The 25,719-nt window shown below is 46.2% G+C and overlaps 1 protein-coding gene across 1 annotated transcript in view; it reads left to right on the plus strand.

Moving 5' to 3' along the window:
- The first annotated feature begins 250 nt into the window (after nucleotides 1-250).
- Nt5dc3 (5'-nucleotidase domain containing 3) overlaps nucleotides 251-25,719 on the plus strand; it is a 48,801-nt gene continuing 23,332 nt past the window's right edge. The window contains exons 1-2 of the mRNA XM_048357045.1: nucleotides 251-490; nucleotides 19,573-19,757. Of these exons, the coding sequence (XP_048213002.1) occupies nucleotides 283-490; nucleotides 19,573-19,757 (393 nt within the window). The 5' untranslated portion in view covers nucleotides 251-282. The remainder of the gene's footprint in view (nucleotides 491-19,572; nucleotides 19,758-25,719) is intronic.

Raw genomic sequence — 25,719 nt, forward strand, 5'->3', positions numbered from 1 at the left:
GGTCAGCAAGTGACCGAAGCGGGTTGTGGGCCTGAGCCCAGCGGCCACGGCTCCGCAAGACCCCGCCCCTGCCACTCAGACCCCGCCCATCCCCAGTCCCCGCCCTGTCCAGGCCCCGCCCATCCTTTACCCCTCCCCGCCCGCCCCGGTCACGCCCCGCGGCTGCAGGAGGCGGGGCCGCGCCGCCACGTGCTCGCACGCAGGGAGTCGCCCGCCGGCGGGGCGGACTGGTGGATCTGGCCCTGCGGCGCCACTTGCCGCGGGGCAGTGGCACCAGCAGACATGGCCTCTGCGGTGGCGACGGTGGCGGTGGCCCGCGGGGCCGGGGCCAGGGCCGCGGTGACGACCGTGCGGGGCGGCTTCGGGGCTGCGGCCTGGGGGCGGTCGCGCTCGAGCCGCGCTCGGCCCCTGTGCACGGCGCCGGGGACTGCGGGGGACATGAAGCGCTACCTGTGGCAACGCTACCGGGAGGCGAAGAGAAGCACGGACGGTGAGTGCAGCGTCGCCCCCGACCCTCGGGGTGGGGCGTCCGCTTTCGCCTGGGAGACAGCCGTGGCCCTGCGCGTGCCAGGGGCCGCGGGCACCCTCGGACCCGGCCGGCCGGCCGGCCGGCCCCGCTGCTGACCTCGGGGCGCTCGGATCGTGACCCCGCTGTGGGCTGCATCGCCGCCCGGAGCGGCTCCGGAAACGGGGAAATGCCGCTCCAGAAACTTCACAACTCCCTCTTGAGCGCCTTCTTGAATTTTTCGGTCAGGAATCTGCGTGGGAAACGCTTTGTGCTGCCTGCGGGGGTCAATCAAGGGACGCCCCGCGCCCCGGGCACTGTCAGCTAGTGTTACCAATCCGCAGTAATTGTAACACAGCCGAGGCACGGTTCGCTTCTGTTACCATTGTGTTACCAGTCAGCGGTTATTGTAACACAGCCGTGGCCGGCGGCTCCAGGGCAGGTGTGGCGTCCCGAGGCCGATCCGTTTCCTTGTCGTGGGCTGGGCTGGGTTGTGTTGTGTTCCCAACGGGGACATATTCGGGGCAAGGAGGGGATTCAGAGGCTGTGAGTTCTTCGTGCCGGATGAACCGAGAATGAGCCGGGCTGGGTGATTACGAAGGGAAACCAGGCGAGATGGGGAGCAGAACTAATACGTTCTACGGCCGGCCGGCCACGGGAATCGCTTCCCAGAAACGCAGGCTGGCAGGAGGAGGTGCTGCACCCCCATCCTCCCCATCCTGTAGATGGGAAAAGCGAGACTCAGGTTCTAGGGGGTCTGGCCAAGCAAGGTCACGCTTTGATCTCACACGTGTGTCAGCCCCTAGCCTAGTGTCCTGTTTTCTGCCTCTCAGTAGCTGATGGAAACTGGTGTCAAGGGCCAGTAATTAATTCTTTAGAGCTTCTGTTCAGATTGAGGATCGAAATTTGATATTGATTGTGTGTGTGTGTACACACCTATGTGCCTGTTCCTATCCACTGGTGCATATAGAGGGAGAGAACCTTTTGTAGGCTTACATGTTCTGTCTTTTGGCCAGAAGTCAGTTTAGTGAAATGAAAACCCAATTTGAATAATTTTCTGAGTAAATTAGTGTGGAATTCTATGAAATAGAGTGTTTTATTTTCTTTAACTTCGTTCTAGTAAGAGTTTAATCCCTCTCTCCACTTTGGTTTTTGAAGCTATTGTGTGGGTTATACAAAGAAGACTCATTTTGGGCTTTGCAGGTCTTAGATGAGCCAAAAGGAAATAAAGAAGATCATGTAGCCCAGCTTCTAGGGAGGCAAATTTTTCTTTTTCAATTGAAAATTTTATTTAGATAATTGTACATTTTCATTTCGTTATAAAAGGTGATACAGAGAAATCTAGCCTATCTTTTACATAGTTTCTCAATTCTGACATTTTCAGCATTATAATGATTATGTATTGAAACAAGCAGTCAGCCATCTAGTTTGGATTGTCTTGGTGTGTACTTGTGTATGCACATGTATGTGTAGTTCTGTACAGGTTTATTCCAGGAAGATTTGTGTGTTTACCACTGCTGTCAAGGTAGAGAAGTTCATCACAGGAATCTCCAACGACTTATTTATTTTTGAGACTGGGTTTCACTATGAAGCCTGGGCTGATCTTGAACTTGTTATCCTCCTGTCTCAGCCTCCTGAGGGCTGATTATATGCATGTGCCTTATACTGACTTTAAAACCACATGCTCCTGGGGTCTCTTGTCCCCAGCCATGAACATCATCTGTTCTCCATTGCTAAAATGTGATTATTTCAAAATTATTATACAAATAGGATCAATTATATGTGACCTTTCAGGGTTGCCTTTTGTTTTTCATTGTATATTTTAACAATGGTGCTTTCTTTTTCTGTTGCTGAGTAAGATTTTATAGTATGTACCACTGTTTAACTGAGGGGGGCCAGTGGCTGAGCACAGTCTTGGGTTAGGCCAAGAGCCAGTTTTGTGTGTATAGGGAGTCTGGTAAACAGATTAGTAAAGGAGCCCCCTTCTGCTCCTACCGCTGCAGATCATTGTTAAGGAAGTAAATACTCCGAAGGGCTGGCTGTTGAGCTCTGTCTCTGACGACCAAGAGGTCAGAAGAAATACTGTTTCTTACATTGATTTCCATAGTGTCCTGCACTATTTTACATTCCTCTCAGCAGTGTGTTAAGAGTCCCTCCTGGGCTGGGGATATGGCCTAGTGGCAAGAGTGCCTGCCTCATATACATGAGGCCCTGGGTTCGATTCCCCAGCACCACATATACAGAAAACGGCCAGAAGTGGTGCTGTGGCTCAAGTGGCAGAGTGCTAGCCTTGAGCAAAAGGAAGCCAGGGACAGTGCTCAGGCCCTGAGTCCAAGCCCCAGGACTGGCAAAAAAAAAAGAGTCTCTCCTCTCCTACATCCTGGCCAGTACATGTTTGTTTTCTTGGTGGTTGCCAGTTGTATGTATTTTTCCTCAAAAAATAAAAAGAGATATATCTTGAGACCCTGCCATATCACTCTGGGCATAATCCAAATGAGAGTAAACCAGTATACAAGAGTGATAGCTGCTTACTCATATTTATTGAAGCTCTATTCACAATAGGCAAACTGTGGAATTAGCTGAAATGCCCAATAACTGATGAATGGATGAAGAAATATATATCATGGAAGATTACTAAGCCTGAAAGAAAATGAAATCATGTCATTTGCAGTAAAGTGGATGGAGCTGAGATCATTATGTTGAATGAAATAAATGAAAATAAAAAAGCCAAATACCTCATATTTTCCCAGACTTGTTATGTTTTTTAATGTGCTGTGTGTTATATGTATGTTTATTATATTTATTTTATTTTATTTTTTTTTGCCAGTCCTGGGCCTTGGACTCAAGGCCTGAGCACTGTCCCTGGCTTCTTTTTGCTCAAGGCTAGCACTCTGCCACTTGAGTCACAGCGCCACTTCTGGCCATTTTCTGTATATGTGGTCCTGGGGAATCGAACCCAGGGCTTCATGTATATGAGGCAAGCGCTCTTGCCACTAGGCTATATCTCCAGTCCCTATATGTATGTTTAAACACAATCTCTGTCCTTCATTAAATACCCATTAGAGAAGTAGCCTCTCCTATTATGTATAGAACAGCAGTATAGCTGCTGTTCCCAGAGTGGCCGCTCCAACTTTATATTAGGAGAATCTAGGAATTGTTCTTCTCTACTTCCTTCTTTGCCTCCTTCCTTTTTCTCAGAACTTGTGCTGTTTAGAGTATCTGGTCCTGTGAGGGGCTGTATTGCTTACTAAGCTTATGAAAAGATGGCTGGAGATTAGTGAGGAGTGACAGAAGCATTAATTCCAAGATATTGAAGGATTTATTCAGAGTTCAGGGCATGTAATAATCACACATTATAGCCAGGTACCGTTGGCTCATGCCTGTAATCATAGCTACTCAGGAGGCTGAGATCCGAGGAGCTTAGTTCAAAGCCAGCCTGGGCAGGAAAGCCCCTGAGACTCTATATTTCCAATTAAGCACCAAAAAGCCAGAAGTGGAGCCGTGGCTCAAGTTGTAGAGTGCTAGCCTTGAACATAAAAAGCTCAGGAACAGGGACTGGCAATATGGCCTAGTGGTAGAATGCTTGCCTCCTATGCATGAAGCCCTGGGTTCGATTCCTCAGCACCACATATATAGAAAAAGCTGGAAATGGTGCTATGGCTCAAGTTGTAGAGTGCTAGCCTTGAGCAAAAAGAAGCCAGGGATAGTGCTCAGGCCCTGAGTTCAAGCCCCAGGACTGGAAAAACAAACAAACAACAAAAAAGCTCAGGAATAGTACTCAGACCCAGAGTTCAAGCCCTAGGACCAGCAAAAATAAATAAAATAAACAACAAACTACTTAGGACTGTGTACCACAATGATACAAGCCAGGCATGTATAGAATAAGCATAAGACAAGGATAATACTCATGTGTAATATATAACAATGAATAATAATAAGTATGAATTCTTCAGGGAATTATAATGGTTAAAGAGGTTCCCTTGAAAGAATTTTAAAATTAGGCCAGTATTTCTCAGACAGTTCCAGTCTTCTGAAGAAGAGAGAGAGTTAAATGTTGAAAATGCACATCAAGGGCTGGGAAGATGGCCTAGTGGCAAGAGCGCTTGCCTCATATGCATGAAGCCCTGGGTTTGATTCCCCAGCACCACATATATAGAAAATGGCCAGAAATGGCGCTGTAGCTCAAGTGGCAGAGTGCTAGCCTTGAGCAAAAAGAAGCCAGGGACAGTGTTCAAGCCCTGAGTCCAAGCCCCAGGACTGGCAAAAAAACAAATAAACAAACAAAAAAAAGAAAATGCACATCAAGGAAGTTTCTTTAGAGCTGGGCTTCTTGCCACCAGCTTAGAGCTGGAGCACGAGAGCCTTTAAAATGCATGCGTCTAAGAGAGAGGATGCATATATATTGTTGCCTGAATATATTTGTTGGTGCAGCCTTTCTTCTTGAGGTAAGAACTCTATTTTGAGGTTCTACAGAATGTACTTGTCTAACAAAAATGTATGCTACTGATCCTGAAAAATGCTTAATTGTGCTACCAGAAATAGGGGCATGGGCTAGTGGAGTCTGGAACCCTTGCAGAAAGCTGGATGTGTGTCCTTAGACAGGTGCCTAGCACGATCTGTTAACTCTTTTTTTTTTTTTTTTTTGCCAGTCCTGGGGCTTGGACTCAGGGCCTGAGCACTGTCCCTGGCTTCTTTTTTGCACAAGGCCAGGACTATGCCACTTGAGCCACAGCGCCCCTTCTGGCCAATTTCTGTATATGTGGTGCTGGGGAATTGAACCCAGGGCCTCATGTATACGAGGCAAGCACTGTTGCCACTAGGCCATATCCCCAGCCCCACGATCTGTTAACTCTTACACAAGCCATTGTGTATGATTTCAGGGGTTCTCAAGCATCTGTTTTCCCAGTTGCCTCAGTTCTGGGTGCCTGTACAGTAAGAGCACAGCATGGATATGATTTTCTTGATTAAGAACTGCACATAACCAGATGCACACTGTGGTTTGAGTGCAGCCTGGGCTGGCAAGGCCCTGTTCCCCCTGGGTACCACACCTCCTCCTCCTATGCACTTAGTTATAAGAAGCCTGCTGGACAGAATAATGGTACACCTTTAGCCTGACTTCACTGCTGCTTGCCTTGGCTTGTGACTACCTTGGAGGTGACTGTGTGGCCCTCTAGTTCAGGTCTGGAATTTATTTTCCTCTTCCTAGGGCATGGGTCCTATGAGTGTATGGGAAGCAGAAAGGAGATTAAGCATTAAAAGGAGAATAAATGATGTTTTTGTTAGAAAAATTAAAAAAAAATAACTTCAGCAGACACATTGGAGTCACCAGGGAGCTTGTTTCATAATGAAGGTTCCCAGGCTGTGGCCTCTTCTGTAACTGTCTCTTCCTGAGGAGGAGAGCCAGGGATTTTCACCTGGATTTGGGAACCAGTGCTGTATTGGACTCTTCAGTCACATGGAAATAGCCTCTACCCTTCAAAGGTCTCCTTTGGCACTTCGAGGTCTAGCAGTCTGGCAGACTAGACAGTCTAGGAACTTTTCAGCACAGAACATTTGCATGCTGAAAAGACACAAAGGCCCTTTTATTAAAGGCATAACTAGACTGGGGGAAACTGGAGTGAGATTTCAGAGGCCAGCAATGAAGAGAGCCAGAATGGTGAGCAGCTGGGAAGGTGCTGCTATCCTGGGAGCAGGACTCTTGTCTGCTGGGCTTGGGAGGGAAGACTAGGTGTTGGGTGCACGCTCGTGCGGTGTCCAAGCCACCTCTGTTGCTCTGGTGGTCACATACACGCTTCCTTTCTTGCAGGAGACAGTAGGGACGACGACCTCCCTTGGCTTTTGCTCCAGATACTTTGGTGTGAGTAGTTTCGTGAAAGTTTCCCATAACCTCGTCACCCCAAGCTAGCCTCTCATGGGTTTGTGTTTGTATTATTTCCCTCTTCAGGGCCTTCCAGGCAGCCCTCTCAGGATTCTCAGGGTTAGACCAATCACATATGAGTCACAACCTCAATAAAGAGACTAGCATCCACAAAAACCAGATGGATTGACAAACAGCAGAGCTCTTATCAGTAGGACTTCAGATAGTGGAATTGTTAGGTAAAGAACATGTAGTAGCTTCTCCCAAAACTTGGAGATATGAAAGATGAAATTAAAAATGTGAGCAGAGATTATGTAAGTACTAAAACAGGCAGATGTGTATATGTGTGCATATATACATACATATATACATTTACTGTAATATAGCCCCCCCCCTTTTTTTTTGGTACTGGGGATCGAACCTAGGACATTGCATTTGCTAGACAAGTGCTTTGCCACTAAGCTACCTCCAAGGCCGTCACTTTTCTTTTTTAACTCAAGGCTTGAGCTTTGTCTCTGAGCCCGTTTTTGCTCAAGACTAGCATTCTACCACAGCTCCACCTCTGGTTTTTTTGCAGTTAATGGAAGATAAGAGTTTCATGAACTTTCCTGCCTGGGCTGGCTTTGAACTGTGATTCTCAGATCTCAGTTTCCTGAATAGCTAAGGTTACAGACATGAGTCACCAGTGCCCAGACACATTTTTGTTTTTAACTTCTTTTGTGCTGTGATGTCAGAGTTGACTAGTTGTAATGGAGACTGCATGGCTCACAACATGCAAAATGTTTACCAGATGTCTTCTGGAAACTGAAGTTCACTCCGAGCTAGAAGTACCCGTGTGTGACAAGTTGGAGTCATTCTGGGGATAGATGTATCTCAAAAAATTACAAGTTACTCCAAGTTAAACACACACACACACACACACACACATACACACACACCACAAGTTTCATTTCAGATACAGATTAATTATATTATTTTTTTCCCAGAAGCATTGGGGTTGACCTCAAGATTTTGCACTTGCTAGGCAGATGCTGTTCCACTTGAACCATGTCCCCAGCCCTATGGAAATTTTACAGCACATAAAAGTACTGTAGGTTGTGATTGTGTGTAGGGCTGTGCCTGTGTGTGGTGGAAGTCTAAAGTAACACAGGAGAGTATAAACAGCAAAATGAAAGCATCAGTTGGGGGCGAAGCTTGAACTACCTTCGGGAATTGGGGATGTGATAGTCTTTGGGGTTGTCTTAGCTCTTTTGCATCTTACAAACAGATGGATGTATTCTTTCAAAGTGGCCCTTTGTTCAGGCAGGTGCTGTCCATGGTCCTGTGGTCATGGGAAAAACCTAATAACCGAAGTGTTTAAAACCTTCAGCCCAAGCGTTTTCACATTTTCAGGTAGGAAAGTCACCTTAGTCTGTGGCAAGTGGAGAGGGTCTGGAAGGTCCTGGTGTCTGGCCTCCCCTTCTGGAAGAAGGAATCCATCTGTCTGTAGCTGCCATAGTGGTCACCTGGCATCTCCTTGATTTGTCATGTGATCATGAGACTGCTCTATGTCAGAGTCATTCTGATTCCCCTTGTACCTCTGTGATGGCTGCTTCAGGTCACCATGACATTCCTTTGCCTTCATCACTTTGGAAGTTCATCTTGGTATTCAGTTCATTTGTCCGTAGTCCCTGACAAACTCTGTTCTGACCACTGGTGTGGCCTGTGTGGTGGGATAGCCCTGAGGGGAAGGAAGCAGTCCACTATGCCTTGCTGGACGTCTGTTTCTGTGAGAAAGGCTTCCCTGGTCAGGTTGCCAAATTCATGTTGTGTTCGTGGTGAGCTGAGTCTTTACTTGTCCTTCTTAGAGGATCAGATAGATTTTGCAGGAAGGAAAACAGGACAAAAACCCAATCATTTTCAAAAGCTTCTTTATAGTTTCTCAATGTTACAAATGGGCATTTAGCTGGCTGAAGAAGAGCCCAACAAGTTGAGCATGTCTATGAGTGAGGTGGAGGTAGAAGGAGGGGAGGTCCAAGGCCAGCTCCTGGCAAAAGTGAGAGACCCTACATGAAAAGCAAACTAAAGTAAAAAGGGCTAGTGGTAGGGCAACTGCCTAGCAACTGAGAAGTCTTCAGTTCAGAGTGCACTACTGCAAAAAAAAAAGAAAAAAAAAAAAGAAAAAAATCCTAATGGGGGCTGAGGGAAGAGCTTGAGTGGTAGAACCCTTCTGCCTAGCTAGAGCAGGTGCCTGAGTTCAAACCCCAGTACCACCCAAACAAAGAGGAGAGACCACTGTTTTCTCCAATGTGCCTGTCTTGCATTAGCAAGTACCTAGAAGCGATTGTATTTTATTGTCATTACTTCCAAGTCAGATACTCCCTCTTCTGGTTCAGATAATTCAGAGAGACAGCTAATTGAGCAGGCTGGGTCTCCAGTGTTTGAATGATGGAGTTACAGTCTCACAAACATTTTGTCCTGACTATCCTTGAACCATGATCTTCTGTCTACTTCCCCAGTAGCTGAGATTCCAGGCCTACCCCAGGCTGAACTTTATAGGAAAGTTTTGTTCTTTCATGGGTTGGTCTTTAACTTAGAATATCTCATGATGAACTTTTTATGGAAAAGTAGACTTGAGACACATAATATTGGAATATCAGATTGTACCCTCAAAATACTCATTGTTGTAGTAAATACTGTGAGCCCCTTCTAAAACAGCAAACAAAAGTAGGCACACCTAAGGTAGTACTTCCCAACTTTTTGCTCTCAGAACATTGTTATATATTTAAAATTCTTGCTGAGAAAAAATTCTTGTCGAGGTAAATGTATGAGGCCCTGGGTTTGATCCCTAGCATAGCAAGAAAACCAAACCAAAACAAAAAAGTAAAAGAAAAAAACCCTAAAACACCTGGTTCTGGAGATTTTGTTTATACACATTATTATTTGCACTGTTTTTGAAATTAAACAGCTTTAAAAATACTTATTAATCTATTAAAATCAACAACAATAAATCTGTTACCTGTTACCTGTTACCTGTTAATGAAACCTGTTACCTGTTAATGAAAACCTGTTTATGAAAACAAATGAGTATTTTCCAAAATGTCAGGGAATCAGAGGAAAGCTATAGTTCCACTCATTTGCAGATTTTGGAGCTGCTTGGAGTCGTGGGGAGTGCTGATTCTCAGGGTGTCTGCACCCAGCGCGCCATGGGTCAGAGCTCACACAGCCTCTGCAGTCTCCACTGGGAGCACAGAATCAAAAGGCTGCTCCAGTAAGAAATAAGCACGAATGTTACGGAACCAGTCTCCCTGGGTGCTGTCAGGTGCTGTCTGCCTTCCTTTCCCAGGCTCTTCCCTACCCGCTCCAGCTTCTGGAAACTTCCTGCCTTCATTGTGCGCCCTTTTCTTTTCACACAGGTGAGCATTTGTGGTTCCAGCCGGCCTGCTTGGGCAGTCCGGAAACATCTAGAACAGCCCAGTCCATCTGCAGCTGCAAGTCCCTCTGGCAGTGTTAGGTAACATACTTGTGCATACTAGGAAGTGAGGTGTGAGGACTCTGGAGAGCCATTGTTCTCTCCACCAATCTTCTTCCAAGATTTATGGCTCCATCGATTGGTTGATTGCTGTAAGGGCCTTGTCATTACTTACTGAATAAGTGGTTCAGGTTGTTTTTCAGGAAGGATCTTGTACTTGTCTGGGGCCAGAACTTGGCCTGGGATCCTCCTCCTCCTCCTTCCGGTGAAGCCAGGATTGTAGACATATATTACCACACCTGGCTTGATTTGCTGAGATAGGGATCTCAATAACTTATTGCTTTTGCTGGCCTCAAACTGTGACCTTCCTGATCTCTTCCTCCCAAGTAGCAGAAATTTTAAATGTGAGCCCCCGTGCCCTATTGAGAGTAGTCTTTACTTGAATTCTAAGAATAACTAATGACCTAGGAAAAAATACTAGTTAAGTGGATGGATAAAGGGAGAAAGGGACTGATGTTTGTGAGGCATCATTTTTATGCCAGGTACTGGGCTGGGCATGGACCTACATCGAATGCTTCAGGAGCCATGTGACCTGGGCCCCGACCCTTCATTTCTTGGCCGGTGTTCCTCATCTACACATTGGGATGGCAGGGTTTTCCCTGTGTTCTGTGGTGCTGAGCTGAGACGGGAGAGGGCAGGGCTTGAAGTTGAAAGTTACTCTTTTCTATTTCTTCCATGCCGTAATAGAAATTCTTTTTTTTTTTTTTTTTTTTTTTTTGGCCAGTCCTGGGGCTTGGACTCAGGGCCTGAGCACTGTCCCTGGCTTCTTCCCGCTCAAGGCTAGCACTCTGCCACTTGAGCCACAGCGCCGCTTCTGGCCGTTTTCTGTATATGTGGTGCTGGGGAATCGAACCGAGGGCCTCATGTATCCGAGGCAGGCACTCTTGCCACTAGGCTATATATCCCCAGCCCCGTAATAGAAATTCTTGATTGCTGACCTAATACTTTGATAGGGTTCCATGCTGTTTTTCTAAGAAAGTTTTTCCCTTGAAGCTAAATGTACTTTTGAGCTGTTAAGTTTGCCTTTTATTAAATGACTGAAGACTAGCTTGTCCTAAAGCATTATTACATTGAACCTTGTTTCAAGTGAGGTTGTACATGGTTTTATTTTTGGAACTTCAGGAAGCATGATGGATTTCTAAGGGTAGTGAGAATCACAGATATTACTTACAGAGTCAGAAGGTATAATTTTAACTTTTGGTAGGAGTAGAATAAATGTCATGTGCATTACTAATTCCTTAGGTGAGTAATTCTGTTTGTTAAGGGTTGCTTTTCCCTGGAGATGATGCAGAGTATGTCAACTAAGGGAAAATGAAGGCTTCTTGTCAGATGGACCTGGGCAGTAAGGCTTCCGCGTGACAACTCTGGGCCTTTCTGGAGCCCGTGTCTCTATCAGTGTGGTCTTTGGGGTCTCCTCCAGCGTTGATGTGCTTTATGACTTGTTTGCCATTCCTGTGTGGTGAGTGCCCTGTGCAGGGGCTGACATCCAGTCGGTCTGGAACATGCTTATTTCAAAAAGTCCTTTGAGGTTAGTAAGAGAGAAAAACAGTTTATAAAAGTTTTACAAGCAGTGTGATCCTATTTTGATAAGCTCCTAGAAAATGTATAGGGATCTGCCCTCCAAAAGGATATCAAGTGGCCTGGGAGAAGCCCGGGCAGAGGAAGGACGGCTGGGACTTTAACGAGTGTGAGCTAGTTAGTGTGCTGGATATGCTTGTTGTCTTCCCAGGTTGGTCTTTATGCCGTTTGCACACCATTCGCCCCTCAGTCATGCTATAAAGAAAAAGACACAGGGAAGGGTGCTTTTTGCTTGGTTGAGCCTGACTTCAGAGACTCCTGAGGTGGGACCCTAGAAGGGGCTGGTGAGAGATGGGGTGTGTCCAACCCCTACCCCCATGCCTTCCCCTGGGCAGGTAGCTCAGCTGGAATGTGTGCTTAGAGGTTGAGAAGGGCTGATAATGCCACCTTCTTTGTCTTGGAGTCTATTACTGGACTATTGTAGAAAGACACATGTTTCTTTCTCATGGGGCATTTTATTATATTTTTAATTGACACGTAATTGCATGTGTTATGAGGTACAGCCTGATACTGATATGCGTACAAAGTGTAATGATGGCAGGCGGTCAGATAGCCAGCCCTTGAGATACTTCTTCTTGGCAGGCCTGGGGATGGAACCCAGGGCCTCACTCTTATAGGCAGGCCCTCTCTTCTTCTTAGCTACATCTTCAGCCATGGTGTAGTTGTTCTTTTACTTACAGGAGACAGGGTTTAATGAAGTCGCCCAATCTGCCCTCAAACTCTCAGTCCTTGTGCCTCAGTCTCCCAAGTAGTTGTGTGCCTACCTGGTCTAGCTTGACTTGAAACACTTTTTGCTACTTTGAAATATCCAGTAAGTTATTGTTAATTGTGGTCAGCCTGCTATAGTATAGAACACTGGAATCCATTCTTTTCTACTTGTCATTTTGGACCGCTTCACCAGCTGTTTCCCATCTTTCCTCCCTAAAAGTGATTCATAAACCAATCAAATGTTTTTTTGGACAAATTGGGAGATGCTGGAAACCGTTTCTGGCTAAAACTAGTTGCATTGAAACCTCTGAGGGCTCATAGAGGCACTCTTACAAATTTATGTGTATGTCATCTTGGTCTTCAAAATCACACTTTCTACTCAGCTCTGTTTCTCCTATAGTAATTCATTGCTAGCAGAAAGGACATTAAGTAGACAACACTGTGTGCAGTAACAGCGGTTGGCATGACAACATAGTATAGGAAAACAAATGTAAAATGGTAAATTTGGATAGTGCCCAGAGTGTTCCCTAACTGAACAAAAGAACATACCCACACCTTCAGACAGCATTGATGGAACTGGGAGTCTCAAAGAGGACAGGAACAAGACCTTGCAGAATTCTCATGTGACGTCCATTCTCAGCAGCCTTAAGGTGTGTGGGAGGTTCCTGTGAGCACTGAGCTTTCCTTCCCCTTCTGGCTGTTGTCAGTGGCTCTTCTTCCTTGGGAAGTGACATATGGTTGCATTTAGAGACTTGCTACCCTACCTGCATGTCTTGGGAGAGCCCGGGGCAGTAGGACAGGAGGCTGAGCTCCCCACCCCCTCTGACAGAGCTGGGTGGGGCTGATGGTTGAGGGAGAGAATTATATTATACTGTGTCTGCAGCCCTCCAGTTTAGCAAGTTGAGATTGGAAAATGGAAGAGGTAGCCTTCTCACGAACTTAGGCAAAGCAATAGAAGAGCATTACTAGCTCCAGCTCTGAGGTGACGTTCTAGGTGGCTAGGAGAAAGTGGCCTGGAGTTGGCCCTCTCTCATCATTTGTACTGCCAGGTGCAGACAAAGAGTTTAAGGTTTAAAATTGGCTGTAGGACCTTGAATTCACTTCGAGGAGAACCTCAGCTGCTTCAGCATAGAAATATATTACAAAGAGAAAAATGTGATCTAGGCACACTGAGACCATACAGGCTGGGGAGGGGAGGTTTCAGGGGATTAAAGGATCAGAAGGCATAGTCAGGCAAGGCTAAGTTATGCTGCAGTAACAAGCATCTCCAAAATCTCAGTGGCTTCCTATGACCAGCTGTAGCCAGAGTTCATTTCTTACTCGTGTTGAGTTCTCTGGGAATTTTGCAGCTCTTCAGGCCAGCCAGCCTCTACGTGGTGGCTTCGCTTTGCAGGCTTCTTTATCTTGTGCCATTGATGTCTCATGTGTTCGTCTACTGCTTTGGAGGTGATGCATGCCCCTTGATACTTTTGTCCATGATCTATTAGCCAGAGCTGATCAGAGCCATGTGTGGATAGGTAGAGAGAACGAGAAGATAGTAGCCTTTCCTGTGGGCCTGAGTGTGGGAGGGCACTGCCACAGTAGATGGGCACAGCACCCATGGGCATTGCTTATAGCAGGGCAGTGTGGGGCCTGTTTGTAGACTAATTTCTGACGCATTCCTGTCTTGGGCTGGGCTCCTGGGTACTGCATGTGGAATTAGTCTTTGGGCCAGCCTTAGAGCTCTTGTGGCTGCATGCCTAAGGGCTGGCTGAGGCCCACCTTTGCTTCTTTGAGATGTGATGAGTGTCCATTGACCCCACACTGGCCGTGGCTCTCCACTTGTCGCTGACCCACACACTGCTCTGTGACAGTCCAGCCCTGCTAGTTTGGGACTTTTTTTTTGTTAAAGCAGTTATTTGGCACTGCGCCACATGGGAGTAGACAGGGCAGTCGGCAAACATTGGGCTTTCCAGGCTCAGGTGTTTATTAGTTGGCAGTGTTTCCTTAAATAGAGGAAGGATGTCTGACTTCTGAACCTCAGTTCTGGCTTCTTTCATTTGCTCTCCCTGTCAGAGTTAGGCAAGGAACGGTGTCTGAGGTGGTCTTAAAGCAAATTGAAGGGTAGAGCCGCTGCCAAGGAGCACAGCAGGAAGTAATCCCAGAATTCCCATGTGATCAGGCAGTTGTGCTTTTGAGTGCGTGTCCGAAAGGATGGAAAGCGGAGGCTTGGATGGACATTTTGCATACCATGCCACAGAGTAGAGGGGAGAAGCAACTCATGTCCGCTAATGGATGATTAGTGGAGACACAGGGGAATATTATTTGGCTTCAAAAAGGAAAAAGCTGCCACATGCTTCACCGTGGATGAACCTTGAGGATATGCTGCGTGTTGTCTGTGAGGTGCCTGGAGGAGCAGATTGTAGACAGCCAGAATAGCTGGGGGCAGCTGGGGGAGAAAGCGGGTTATTGAATGATGTGGAGTTACAGGTTTGTAGTTTTCTTTCTTTCTTTTGCTGGTCCTGGGCCTTGGACTCAGGGCCTGGGAACTGTCCCTGAGCTTCTTTTTGCTCAAGGCTAGCACTCTGCCACTTGAGCCACAGCGCCACTTCCAGCTTTTTCTGTGAGTAATTGGAGATAAGAATCTCACAGACTCGAGGCTGGGAATATGGCCTAGTGGTAAAGTACTCGCCTCGTATACATGAAGCCCTGGGTTCGATTCCTCAGCACCACATATATAGAAAAAGCCGCAAGTGGCGCTGTGGCTCAAGTGGTAGAGTGCTAGCCTTGAGCAAAAAGAAGCTAGGGACTGTGCTCAGTCCCAGAATCTAAGCCCCAGGACTGGCAAAAAACAAACAAACACACAAAAAAACCAAAGAATCTCGAAGACTCACCTTCCTGGATTGGTTTTGCACTATGATCCTCAGATCTCAGCCTCCTGAGTAGCTAGGCTTAGAGGTGCAAGCCACCCGTTCCTGGCTGAGGTTTGCAGTTTTCTGTGGTGGTAGGGGCACAACGAAGAGAACAGATGCTGATACTGAATATCCGCTAGAAAGTAAGTACATGAATGTTGCCATAATAATATCAATAATAAAAAAAAACACAACACCATTCAAATCAGAAAGCTGACAAGCTCTTCCTGTAGGTTGTTCAGCCAGCCTATTTCCTGTGTGGTAGGATTTGCAGGTGGAGACCTGGCAGCTCCCACTGCACCTCGCTGTGCGCTGAGGACACATAGCCTCCAGCTCAGTGGCCCAGTTTGAGTCAGCAGCAGAGCTGTGCCTTCCTTTTCTAGCCCAGGTTGTGTAGTCTTGCTGTCTGTTATCGGTTGTCCACGGAAGAAATTCACTTTCCAATCTTAATCATCCTGCTCTTGTTTCTACTTTGGCTGGGCCATGGCTCCAAGTTCAGCCACACTTTGTCTTTCTGTGTGCACACGGTGTTCTTTGATGGTTACTCATGTGCTTATAAGGTTTTCCGTCGTGGTGACAGGGTGCTGGGATCCTTTATAGGCTCCCCAAGCCGTTCCTCGTGCCTGTTTTGAGGATGACACATTTAGCAGCCAGGTGTTCAGGTGACAGCTTGGTGTTGATGTGGTAGATGCTGCTCAGGCTCTGGCCAGTGGGGGAATCCTGTGCGCCCCCCTCCCCCAGGTGCACTGACCATGGGGTTTTCCTCTGTTGCTTTTTCTTTAACTGCTTCATGTGGTCTCAGGTTGGAGAAAGGCAGATCTGCTTTCTTGTCAGCTCTGCTTCTAAATCCGTGCTTTAATTCAGACAGGCTGTTAGAGCTCCCTTACAAAGGTCACTAGTGAAAGCGGAGCTTTGGGTCCATCTGTAAGCGATCTTTCACCGTGATATCACAGGGATGGTGCTGTGTGGTCACAGTCAGGAAATAGCATTGCCTCTGCCACCATTGACTGTGGAAGGAAGGTGGGAAGTGCACTGAAGTGCGTGGAACTTCTCCCCTCTCTTGGTTTCTGGAAACTCTGCCTTCAGGTTTCTTTAAATGCCAGTCTGCTAACTCTCTTCATAGCTGTGTTATTTGTAAAACAAACAAGCAAACTACCACACCCTTCATAAAAACAAGAAACAGTTCAGCAGGCTCTGATGGTTGACACACCTATAATCTTTGCTACTCACGATGCCAACCCAGAGAGAGAAGTGCATGAGACTCTTATCTCCTGTTAGCCACCAAAAAGCTGGAAGTAGAACTGTGGCTCAAGAGGTACAGTGCTAGCCTTGAGTGAAAAAGCTAAGGGACTGCACCAAGCTCTGAATTTAAGCCTCAGTTCTGGCACAAAACAACCAAAAAAAGAAAAACAACAACAAGAACAAAATACCCCCAACAAAGGTCACTATCTTTTTAGCTTTGACAAGAGAGACTAATGAGCTGTAATTGTGAGTGAATATTGGCTGCAGACTCCGGTAATATCTAGACTGTGAGTGTGTATGAAATTTGTGTATTCATTCAGACATTTGTATCTTCAGTGGTCTAGAAATTTGTGTGGGTTTATAAAGACTAGTATAATATGGAAACAGGCTTCAGATGACAGCACCCCAACATTTTCTGCAGAATCTGTGTGTGCATTCTGCTAAGGAGAGGAGTCCATAGCTCTGGCTAAGGTCCCCAGGAGATCTGTTTCAGGGCTGTGCCCTGGAACCTGGGGCCTGCTTAGAGTAGTGACTTTGATTGTTCCAAGTGGCTCCTTAGAGCAGAGACAAAGACTATGCAGTTCTTAGAAATGAACAGAAAGAAAAGGGAAAGCTCAGAAAGGATGGTCCAGCTCTGCTCTGGTTTAGAAGAAGGGGTATACCCTTCATGGACAATGCTGGACTCCCATGATCCTGGGGATGGGAATTAAGAACATAGATTCTAAAGCCACTTTTCCCAGGTTCACATCTCAGCCCTACCATCGGGTGGGTTGTGTACCTTTTAGTAAATTAGGTAACTTCTAGTACCTCAACTGCTCATATGTAAAAGGGCGATAGCAGCATTTGGTGGATAGAGTTGTCTGTAGGATTAACGGAGACACTATGCAGCCCTTTTGATTATATATAGTACATGGTTGATGCTTATTAAATACTAACTACTGGGGGTGGGCACAGTGGTAGGCACCTACCATGAACTCAGGAAGCCAAAGCAGGAAGAGCCCTTGGACCCAGGAGTTCTGGCTCCTGACATTCCATCTCCAGAAGCAATACTAGCTGTTCTTGTGGGCCAGTGGCTGTCCTGAGGATGGTCTGTTTCTGTCTCAGAAGCAGTGTGTGCAATTCTGGCTGTTAAATGATAACTGGATAAGAAGATCACATGTCCTTTTTTGTCTCTTGCAGTATACTACTGAGTGTTTGCTCCTAGATGTCATTGAGGAAATGTTCACAGTCTGAGATTTCCCTTAGAAGATTGTTTCCTCCAGCGCCATTAGACTGGGGAGGGCTGCTCTCTGTCTTACAGTCATCTCCCACACAGCTAGTAATGAAATATCTTGCTTTTTTCTAGTCATTTTGGATGGGAAGTATAAATACTGAAATCTCTGCTCTGTGAAATTTCCCTGTGACTGCATTGATGATGTGTGTTCACATTTTTTGTAGCTTCTAGAAAGCTGGTGGCGAGGATTGAAACAGGTCTTGGTCTTGGTTACTTTGCTGTGTCTGTCTTAGTAATTTCTTCTATTGTTTGCTTTCTTCATTTGCTCTTTTGTAAAGAAATCATATTGGTAGGTGGCTGTAGTTCCATGGGTAATGATGAATATTTCCTAGAAGGATAAAAATAGCAAAATATTCCATCATATTGGACAAATAAGCTAACATCCCCCGTGGCAGCTCTTTAGATTTTGTGTTTCTTTTTCAGTGCTGGGGATGGAACCCGGGGCCTTGCACAGGCCAGCCTGAGCCCTGAGCCATACCACTGGGCCACACCAGGCCCCACTTCTTTGGTTTTTAAACGTATCTTTTAAACTCAATGCAAATTGTAAGGTGGGGTGAATTTTTTTTTTCCCCCAGAAGGACTGGAAACCATCCAGTAGAAATCCCTGTAAGTAGTTAGAACAGGAAGTGACTGGGGACCAACAGCAGCTGCAGTGGACCATTCGAAGATGTCATCCAAAGGCAGCTGGAGTTGGACATGCAGTGTGCGCGCTGCCAGGTTGTTTTTATTAAATATGACAAACCTTAGACGTGCAACAGAACCCTTAGGTTGATTGTGACTCACAAATATACCGAAGTCCTAGGCCATAGTCTAAGGTGATGGTCTCAGAAGTTGTATTGATGTGAGAATAGGGTTATGATTGAATGTTAAACTTAAGAGTACACTGCAAACCTGTGTAATGGTGTGAGACCAAGTTGCAAAATACTTACATAAAACCATTAGCAGCAAAACATAAAATGTTAATTTTTTTTGGATGGTGAGCTATGTCATGTCAATTTTATTGGCATTTTAATCTTATCTCTAGCATATATTTTTAGATGAAACAAACCTTTCTTTGTGATGTTGAAGCATGTGTTGTTTTTCAAATAATTTCATTGAGATTGAAATTAGGTATCACATGATTAATTTGCTTCTTGAGACCCTCCCCCTCCTTTGGTGGTTTTTAGTATAGTACTAAGGGATGTTCTATCCTTGTCAATACCACAGCCAGTTCTAGAGCATTTTCATCATCCCAAAAGGAGACCCACCCCCTGTAGTCTAGGTTAATCACTAGTCTACTTGGTGTTCCTATGTATATCTCTTTTTTTTTTTTTCTTTTGAGGGTTGATACTTTGCTTTTGCGGGTTTGAACTTAGGTCCTTGTAGCTGGACTCTTCACCACCTGAGCCACACGCCCAGTACTTTTTTTGCTCTATTTGTTTTTCAGATAGACTCTTGCCGAGTTTTAGCCCAGGGAATGGCCTTGAACAACAGTCCTCCAAACTATGCCTCCCAGTAGCTGGGATTCTAGGTGTGAAGCATGTGCCACCATGTTCAGCTTATTTGTTGAGATGGGGGTCTTGATAACTTTTTGCTTGGGCTGGCCTTGAACCACAATCCTCATGATCTCTGCCTCTAGAGTAGCTGGTCCTGCAGGCATGAGTCACTACTCCCAACCTCTCCTCTCCTTACCTCACCTCCACCCCACCCCACCCTCAACCTCACCTCCACCCCATCCCTACCCTACTGCCACCCTCACCTCACCTCACCAGGAAAACGAAACCCAGAGCCTCATGTATGCTGGGCAAGCACTCACGCAAAGCTGCATCCCCAACCCTGGCTCTGTCTTCTCTGGACATGTTATATACATGGAGCCATGCAATGGTGGCCTTTGGGACTGGCCCCTTTGACTGAGCGTGGTTTACAGGAGGGAGCAGATCACTCTGGCACTCAGTTTTTTCACTTCATTTAGAAACCAGGCAGGCTACGTCTATTCTGTGGCCTAATGTATGTTTTCTGTGCTCTTAGAGTTGGTTCCATCAATTATGAGCAACTTGCTGAACCCAGATGCCATTTTCTCCAACAACGAGATGAGCCTGTCAGACATTGAAATTTATGGCTTCGACTACGATTACACCTTGGTGTTCTACTCCAAGCACCTCCACACACTCATCTTCAATGCTGCTCGGGACCTTCTCATCAACGAACACCGGGTATGACCACAGGCTTGCCCCGCCCTCCCCACCTTTGCCCCTGAGGTATTTGAAGAACAGCAGCCCCTCGAAGTCACTTAAGAGAATTGTTGCTGAAGAATGAGCAGTTTTATTCCATTCCAGGTGTCTCTTCTCTGGATGATAGCTGTGTTTAAATCTTTGGATGTCTCTTTGCTTGTTTGTTTTTGTTTAGGCAGTACTGGGATTTCAACTTAGGGCCTTTTGCATGCCAGGCAGGGACTCTACCACTTGAGCCATGCCTCCAGCCCTAGTTGTGTCTTTGGAAAGACTGTCTCAGGTACACAAGAGCTCATCTGTAGGTATTAATGTGTTAATTTCTTGCAGTGTGACAGCGTGGTTTCTTGCAGAGCCTGGTATGTTCTACTTCAAAGGAACTCCTTAAATGATAAGCTGTGTGTTACCTGCAGCCCTGGGTGGATTTGCCTTCTTATGTAATAGAATATTTGAATGTCTTCTGATGCATAGTGTTTTTGGAAATTTATTGAAGGAGGAAATCCTGAAAACCTCTTTCCTTCAGCCATGTTTGAGGACATTTTCAGCAGCAGGAGATTGAGGAGCATCTGGAGGCCCATGGAGCTCATGCCCTTTGAGAAGGCCCCTGCTGTCCGATCAGCCTAGCTCTCACCCATGCCCCAGACTAGAATCCGTTAGGACAGAGTTTGTTTTCATCTCTGCCCTCGTGAATTTGTTCTGGTCGTGATGTCGGGCACTTCTGCCTCTGTGCAGCTGTCACCACTGCTATCTTTTCCACCTTTGTTCCCTCCTTCATTCCTTCTTTCGTCCTTGACTCCGCAAGTCCTTAGAGCCCAGTCGGCTTGTTGACACAGGGAGGGTAAAGATCAGGCATGCAGATCAGATCTGCAGCTACCTGTGGATATCTGACAGAGCTGAGGAAGCACAGAGGCTGGAAGAACAACAGCAGGGGAGGTGGGACTTCAGCCAGCAGAGGAGGGCTGGGTGTGTTGGGGAGAGCTGGTGGGTGTGAGTCATCTAGACACCCAAATCCTGGAAACTAATGTTTTACCCATGACTGATAAATCAGTGGACATACAACAGGCTGGGCCTTTTCCAAAGCAGCCATTATGCCCTCCAGGACTTCTTTTCCCAGGATAATTATTCTTGTTACCCTCTTAGTTGCCCTGTCGCCACTCTATATATGCTCTGATCTCCCTCCCTGGTGTGAAGCCCTGTAGGAGAGGCTCAACCAGTGTGGAACAGATGGAGCCATCACCTCCCTGGCTTAGGATACCATACTCGTAGGAATCTGCTCACAAGTTTTCACTAGTTTGGGTCCTGACCATTTGATTATGTATTTTCTGATCCTCACTCTTCGTCAGCGGCTTTAAGCAGCTCATTTTGTCCTGGTTCGAAATGCAGAAATATCTGGGTGAAAAAATGCCTGTTTCTTTTTGTTAGGAAGCCAAGGACGGCTTTCTTTGGCCACCTTGCCAAACCACATTTCTGTTTATTCAAGAGACCCTTCTCCATCTAACACACGGTCCTTCCCCTGGGCAGGGGAGATGGCCGCTGAATAGTGAGGTTTCCCTGCTTGCTTTCCAGCTGTGCCCTGCACCATCCATCTTCCACCCACTGTGGAGGGCTGCTGTGTCCCTGCTGGAGTAGCACACTCTCTCTGACTTCTGTGTCATTTAAGAAATGCAGCTCTGTTCACGGATAGGCTTCTATCCGTGCCCAAAGCACAGGTCCACTATCCTGACTGCTGTGTTCAAATCCTGCTTTCATCACTGACTTCCCATGCAGTCTGATTCGCTTACAAGTCTTCTGAGCCTCAGTTTCCTCCTCTGTAAAGTGGGCCTCATGACAGTGAGGTCATTAGATGAAATGTACATAAAGCACCTGGCATGTAGAAAACACTCAGGAAGTGTTCTCTAGTACTAAAACCATTATTGCAGTCTTCATAAGAGCCCGGGATAGACACACTGCCTCAGTTCTATGTTTGAGGAAAGAGCCTCAGCGACTCAAGCTAATAACACAAGACTAAAGCCACCAGGAGATCACCAGGGTTTGAATTCAATTCTCTCTGTTCTCAAAGGACTTATTGTGTTCTCACTTCACACTGCCCCTCAGAGAGTTAATAACACCTTTCATGGCAGTTTTGTTCGGATGAAAATAAAATGTTCATGAAAATGAAAAATGCATGAGCCTAAAACATTTTATGCAGTTGGGGGCAGGAAATGAAACAGATGGGTGAGATAAAAGGTGAGGTTCTGATTGAGAAGCCTGTAGTTTCATAGTCATTGAAACTCCATCCCCATTACGTTTTTTTTTTTTTTTTGTGGTTCTTATAAAAGAAATGCTATAATACTAATTACATTCAGAATATTAATAGAGCTGGTTATGCTTATGCAGATTTTTCCTCTTGTTCCAATCAAACAACGAAATGCTTCCAAGGAGCACAGAGTTTCATGCTGTTCTCATTGGTAGTAAGGGGGCATATCTGCTCTGGAGGTGCGTACTGACAGATAGAGCAATCACTCCCACGACTTTGCATCTCTCTAAGAGCAAATGAAAAGGTTCAGCCCCTTCATAATTACCCTTTCTTAATCAGAGAAAATTCTTATCAAAAGTAGAAATAAAAGAATTGGGTAACCTAACACGGTTGGCTCACTTCTGTAATCCTAGCTACACAGGATGCAGAGGCTCGGAAAATTGTAGTTCAAGGTCAACCTGGGCAAAGAGTTTGTGAGTCCATCTCAAGCAATAAGAACTGGGCATGGAACTTTGCCTGTTACCCCAGCTGTGTAGGAGGCAGAAGTAGGTTTGCCATCCAGGTTTGTCCAGTTGTAAATGAGAGGGATCTTATTTCAGCAAGAAGGGCTGAGTGTGTGGCAGGCAGCTCAGTGGTAGAGCACCTGCTTAGATGTTCAAGCACAAGGCCCTGAGTTCAACTTCCAATACTGCCATAAAACACAATACAATGAGCCTTTTAAATACTCTCGGGCTCAGAATCACCTCAGACATTCCCATTGGGCTTGGACTATTAACTGTATTTCTCAGATGGGGGTGGGGCTGTCAGTGTAGGGATTGAACTCAGGGCCTCACTCTTGCAGGCACTCTTAACGCTGAGCCGCATCTGTGGCTCCCATTGGAATGAAAGCCTTCTCTTGTCACCTCCGTCCCAGCTTCCTCTTCAGCCTCCTGTACTCCCTCCCTCTGCTCCCACAGGCTCCTTCCTACCTGTGAACCTTGCTCCATTCCCTTCTTCTTGAGTCACCCTTCCTGTCCACAGCCAGGCTGGGCTTGCTGGTCTCCCCTGTTCTGTGCTGACCCTCCCACTGTGCTTTCTTTATAGTGTGTCTGGAGAGGCTTTGTGTTTATGGGGGTGCATCCTGTGGTGAAGTGGTACTTCTGAGGTGCAGAGATTTTTGTTGATTTGGTTCCCAGGCTCCGGAACTGTACTTGACACAAAGTACACACTGGATAAATGCTTGATGTATACAGGTCTCTGAATTCCTCAGGGAAGTAAGAGCCTTGAGCTCCGCTGGGGACTAGCTCTCCATTGAAATCCTGTTATTCACTTCCTGTTTTGTGTGGATTTCAGAGAGCTTTATTTTTTTAGTTTTTTGCCCTGCCCTAATTAGACTCATAATCCATCTTACTTTAAATTCCAAACTGAGAACTCCAGAAAACAAATGTACTCAGGCATCTGGGCCTCTGACACATGGACAGCGTTGTGATACATCTGGAGACCTGCAGTTATCCACAGAAGAGGAATAGGAATAGCCTTTGAGCTCAGGACTGGGAAACACCTGTCACTGTGGCTTCTTTAAGTAAGCCCGTTGAACCCTTCCCTGCTGGCCGCTGCCCCTGTTGCTGGAGGTGATTTCTCCAGTATGAGGCCCAGTTAGTCAAGAATTCGTTAATTCCCAGCACCAGTGACTCACGCTTGTATTCTTAGCCTCTCAGGAGATGAAGATCTGAGGATCCCAGTTCAAAGCCAGCCTGGGCAGAAAAGTCCTCAAGTCTCCATATCCAATTAATAACAACAAAAGCCTGGTTAGCGGTGAAGCTCACGTAGTAGAGTACCAGAAGAATTGAATTGATTATGGGGGTTTGGATTTGAATTGGTTGTGACACAGACTGTGGTTCAAGTGTTGGCACAACTGTGGTGTAGCTTTGTGACCTTGAACCTGATCCTCAGATTATTCAACTGTAAAATAGTCATGGAATACCCTTCTTCATGCTGATGTAGTAAGAGAAAAACAAACGTCACAGAGAAGGCCTGGTCTAGTGTATGAGCAGAAAATGCCTCCTGGTCCGGAGCCCAATGAAGGCACCATGATCTTTTATTTATTTTTTTTGGTAGTACTAGAGTTTGAACTTAAGGTCTTGTGCTTGCTAGGCAGGCTCTCTACTACTTCAGCCATGTTCTCAGTCCTTTGTGCTTTCATCGTTATTATTTATTTTTATTTTATTAATTTTTTTATTAAAGTATTCTTTTTTTTTTGGCCAGTCCTGGGCCTTGGACTCAGGGCCTGAGCACTGTCCCTGGCTTCTTCCCGCTCAAGGCTAGCACTCTGCCACCTGAGCCACAGCGCCCCTTCTGGCCGATTTCCATATATATGTGGTGCTGGGGAATCGAACCGAGAGCTTCATGTGTAGGAGGCAAGCACTCTTGCCACTGAAGTGCCAGACTTTGAAGTCAGGCCCCACTTTACCACGTGAACCTGAGATAAGCAGGCCCTGTGAGCAGACCCAGGACAAGCCCATTAGGGCCCAGTCGGTCTAGAACTCTAACCACTGGGAATGCTTAACTCTGACCACCCCTAGAATGCCTCAAACCCTGAGCCAATCAGATTTGTACCTGTGTCCTAATCTTGCTTGCTTGAACACCTGATTGTTGTAACTTTGTTCTTTACCTTTATAAGCCCTGTGTAATCACAGCTCGGGGCTCCCTCCTAACCTCCGCTGTGTCGGTGGGTAGGATGAGGCCCGAGTTGCAGCTCGCTTAAATAAAGCCTTGCCTTGCTTTTTGCATTTCGGAATGTCTGAGTCTCGGTGATCTTCTTGGTGGTGGTTTCGCGACTTGGCACAACACCACTAGGCCATATTCCCAGCCCTGTTATTATTTTTTAAACATTTCTTGTGGCACTGGTCCTGGGGCTTAAACTTAGCCTGGGTGCTGTTCTTGAGGGTTTTTCTTTTTTTCCCCTCAAGGCTACTGCTTTACTACTTGAGCCAGGGCTCTACTTCTGATTTTTTATTGGTGGCTAATTGGAGGCAAGAATCTCATGGACTTTCCTGCTCTGGCAGATCTCAGCCTCCTGAGTCACTAGGATTACAGGTGTGAGCCACCTGCACCTGGCACTTTTAATTATTATTATTATTTTTTTGGTCAGTCCTGGGCCGTGAACTCAGGGCCTGAGCACTGTCCCTGGCTTCTTTTTTGCTCAAGGCTAGCACTCTGCCACTTGAGCCATAGCGCCACTTCTGGCCGTTTTCTGTATATGTGGTGCTGAGGAATCGAACCCAGAGCCTCATGTATACGAGGCAAGCACTCTTGCCACTAGGCCATATTACCAGCCCCTAATTATTTTTTGAATTAGATTTACCTTTATATTAATGCCTATCCTCAAATTGTAATCTTCCTTCATTTTCCTCTCTTGTAGCTAGGAGTATAGGTGCATACCACCATACCCAGCTATGGGTTGAGATGGGAGTTTCAGGAAGTTTCCATTCCAGCTGGCCTTGAACTATGAGCCGCCCCTTCTCTGCCTTCCACGTAGCTGAGTAACATGTGAACCGCCAAGACCTTTTAATAAAAAGCTCCTCTGAGGCACCTCATTCCTCTTTCACGCCATAGTTTAAAAGGAGTTTTCAAAGGCGCTGAAGCTCTTGGCCTCCTTCAGCAAGCAGGGCTGTGTCACCACCGCTGGGTTCTGTGTGGGCTGTGGTAAGCCTGTGGATAAGGACGCAGAAC

Source organism: Perognathus longimembris, chromosome 1 (assembly GCF_023159225.1).
Source record: "Perognathus longimembris pacificus isolate PPM17 chromosome 1, ASM2315922v1, whole genome shotgun sequence".
Taxonomy (NCBI): Eukaryota; Metazoa; Chordata; class Mammalia; order Rodentia; family Heteromyidae; genus Perognathus; species Perognathus longimembris.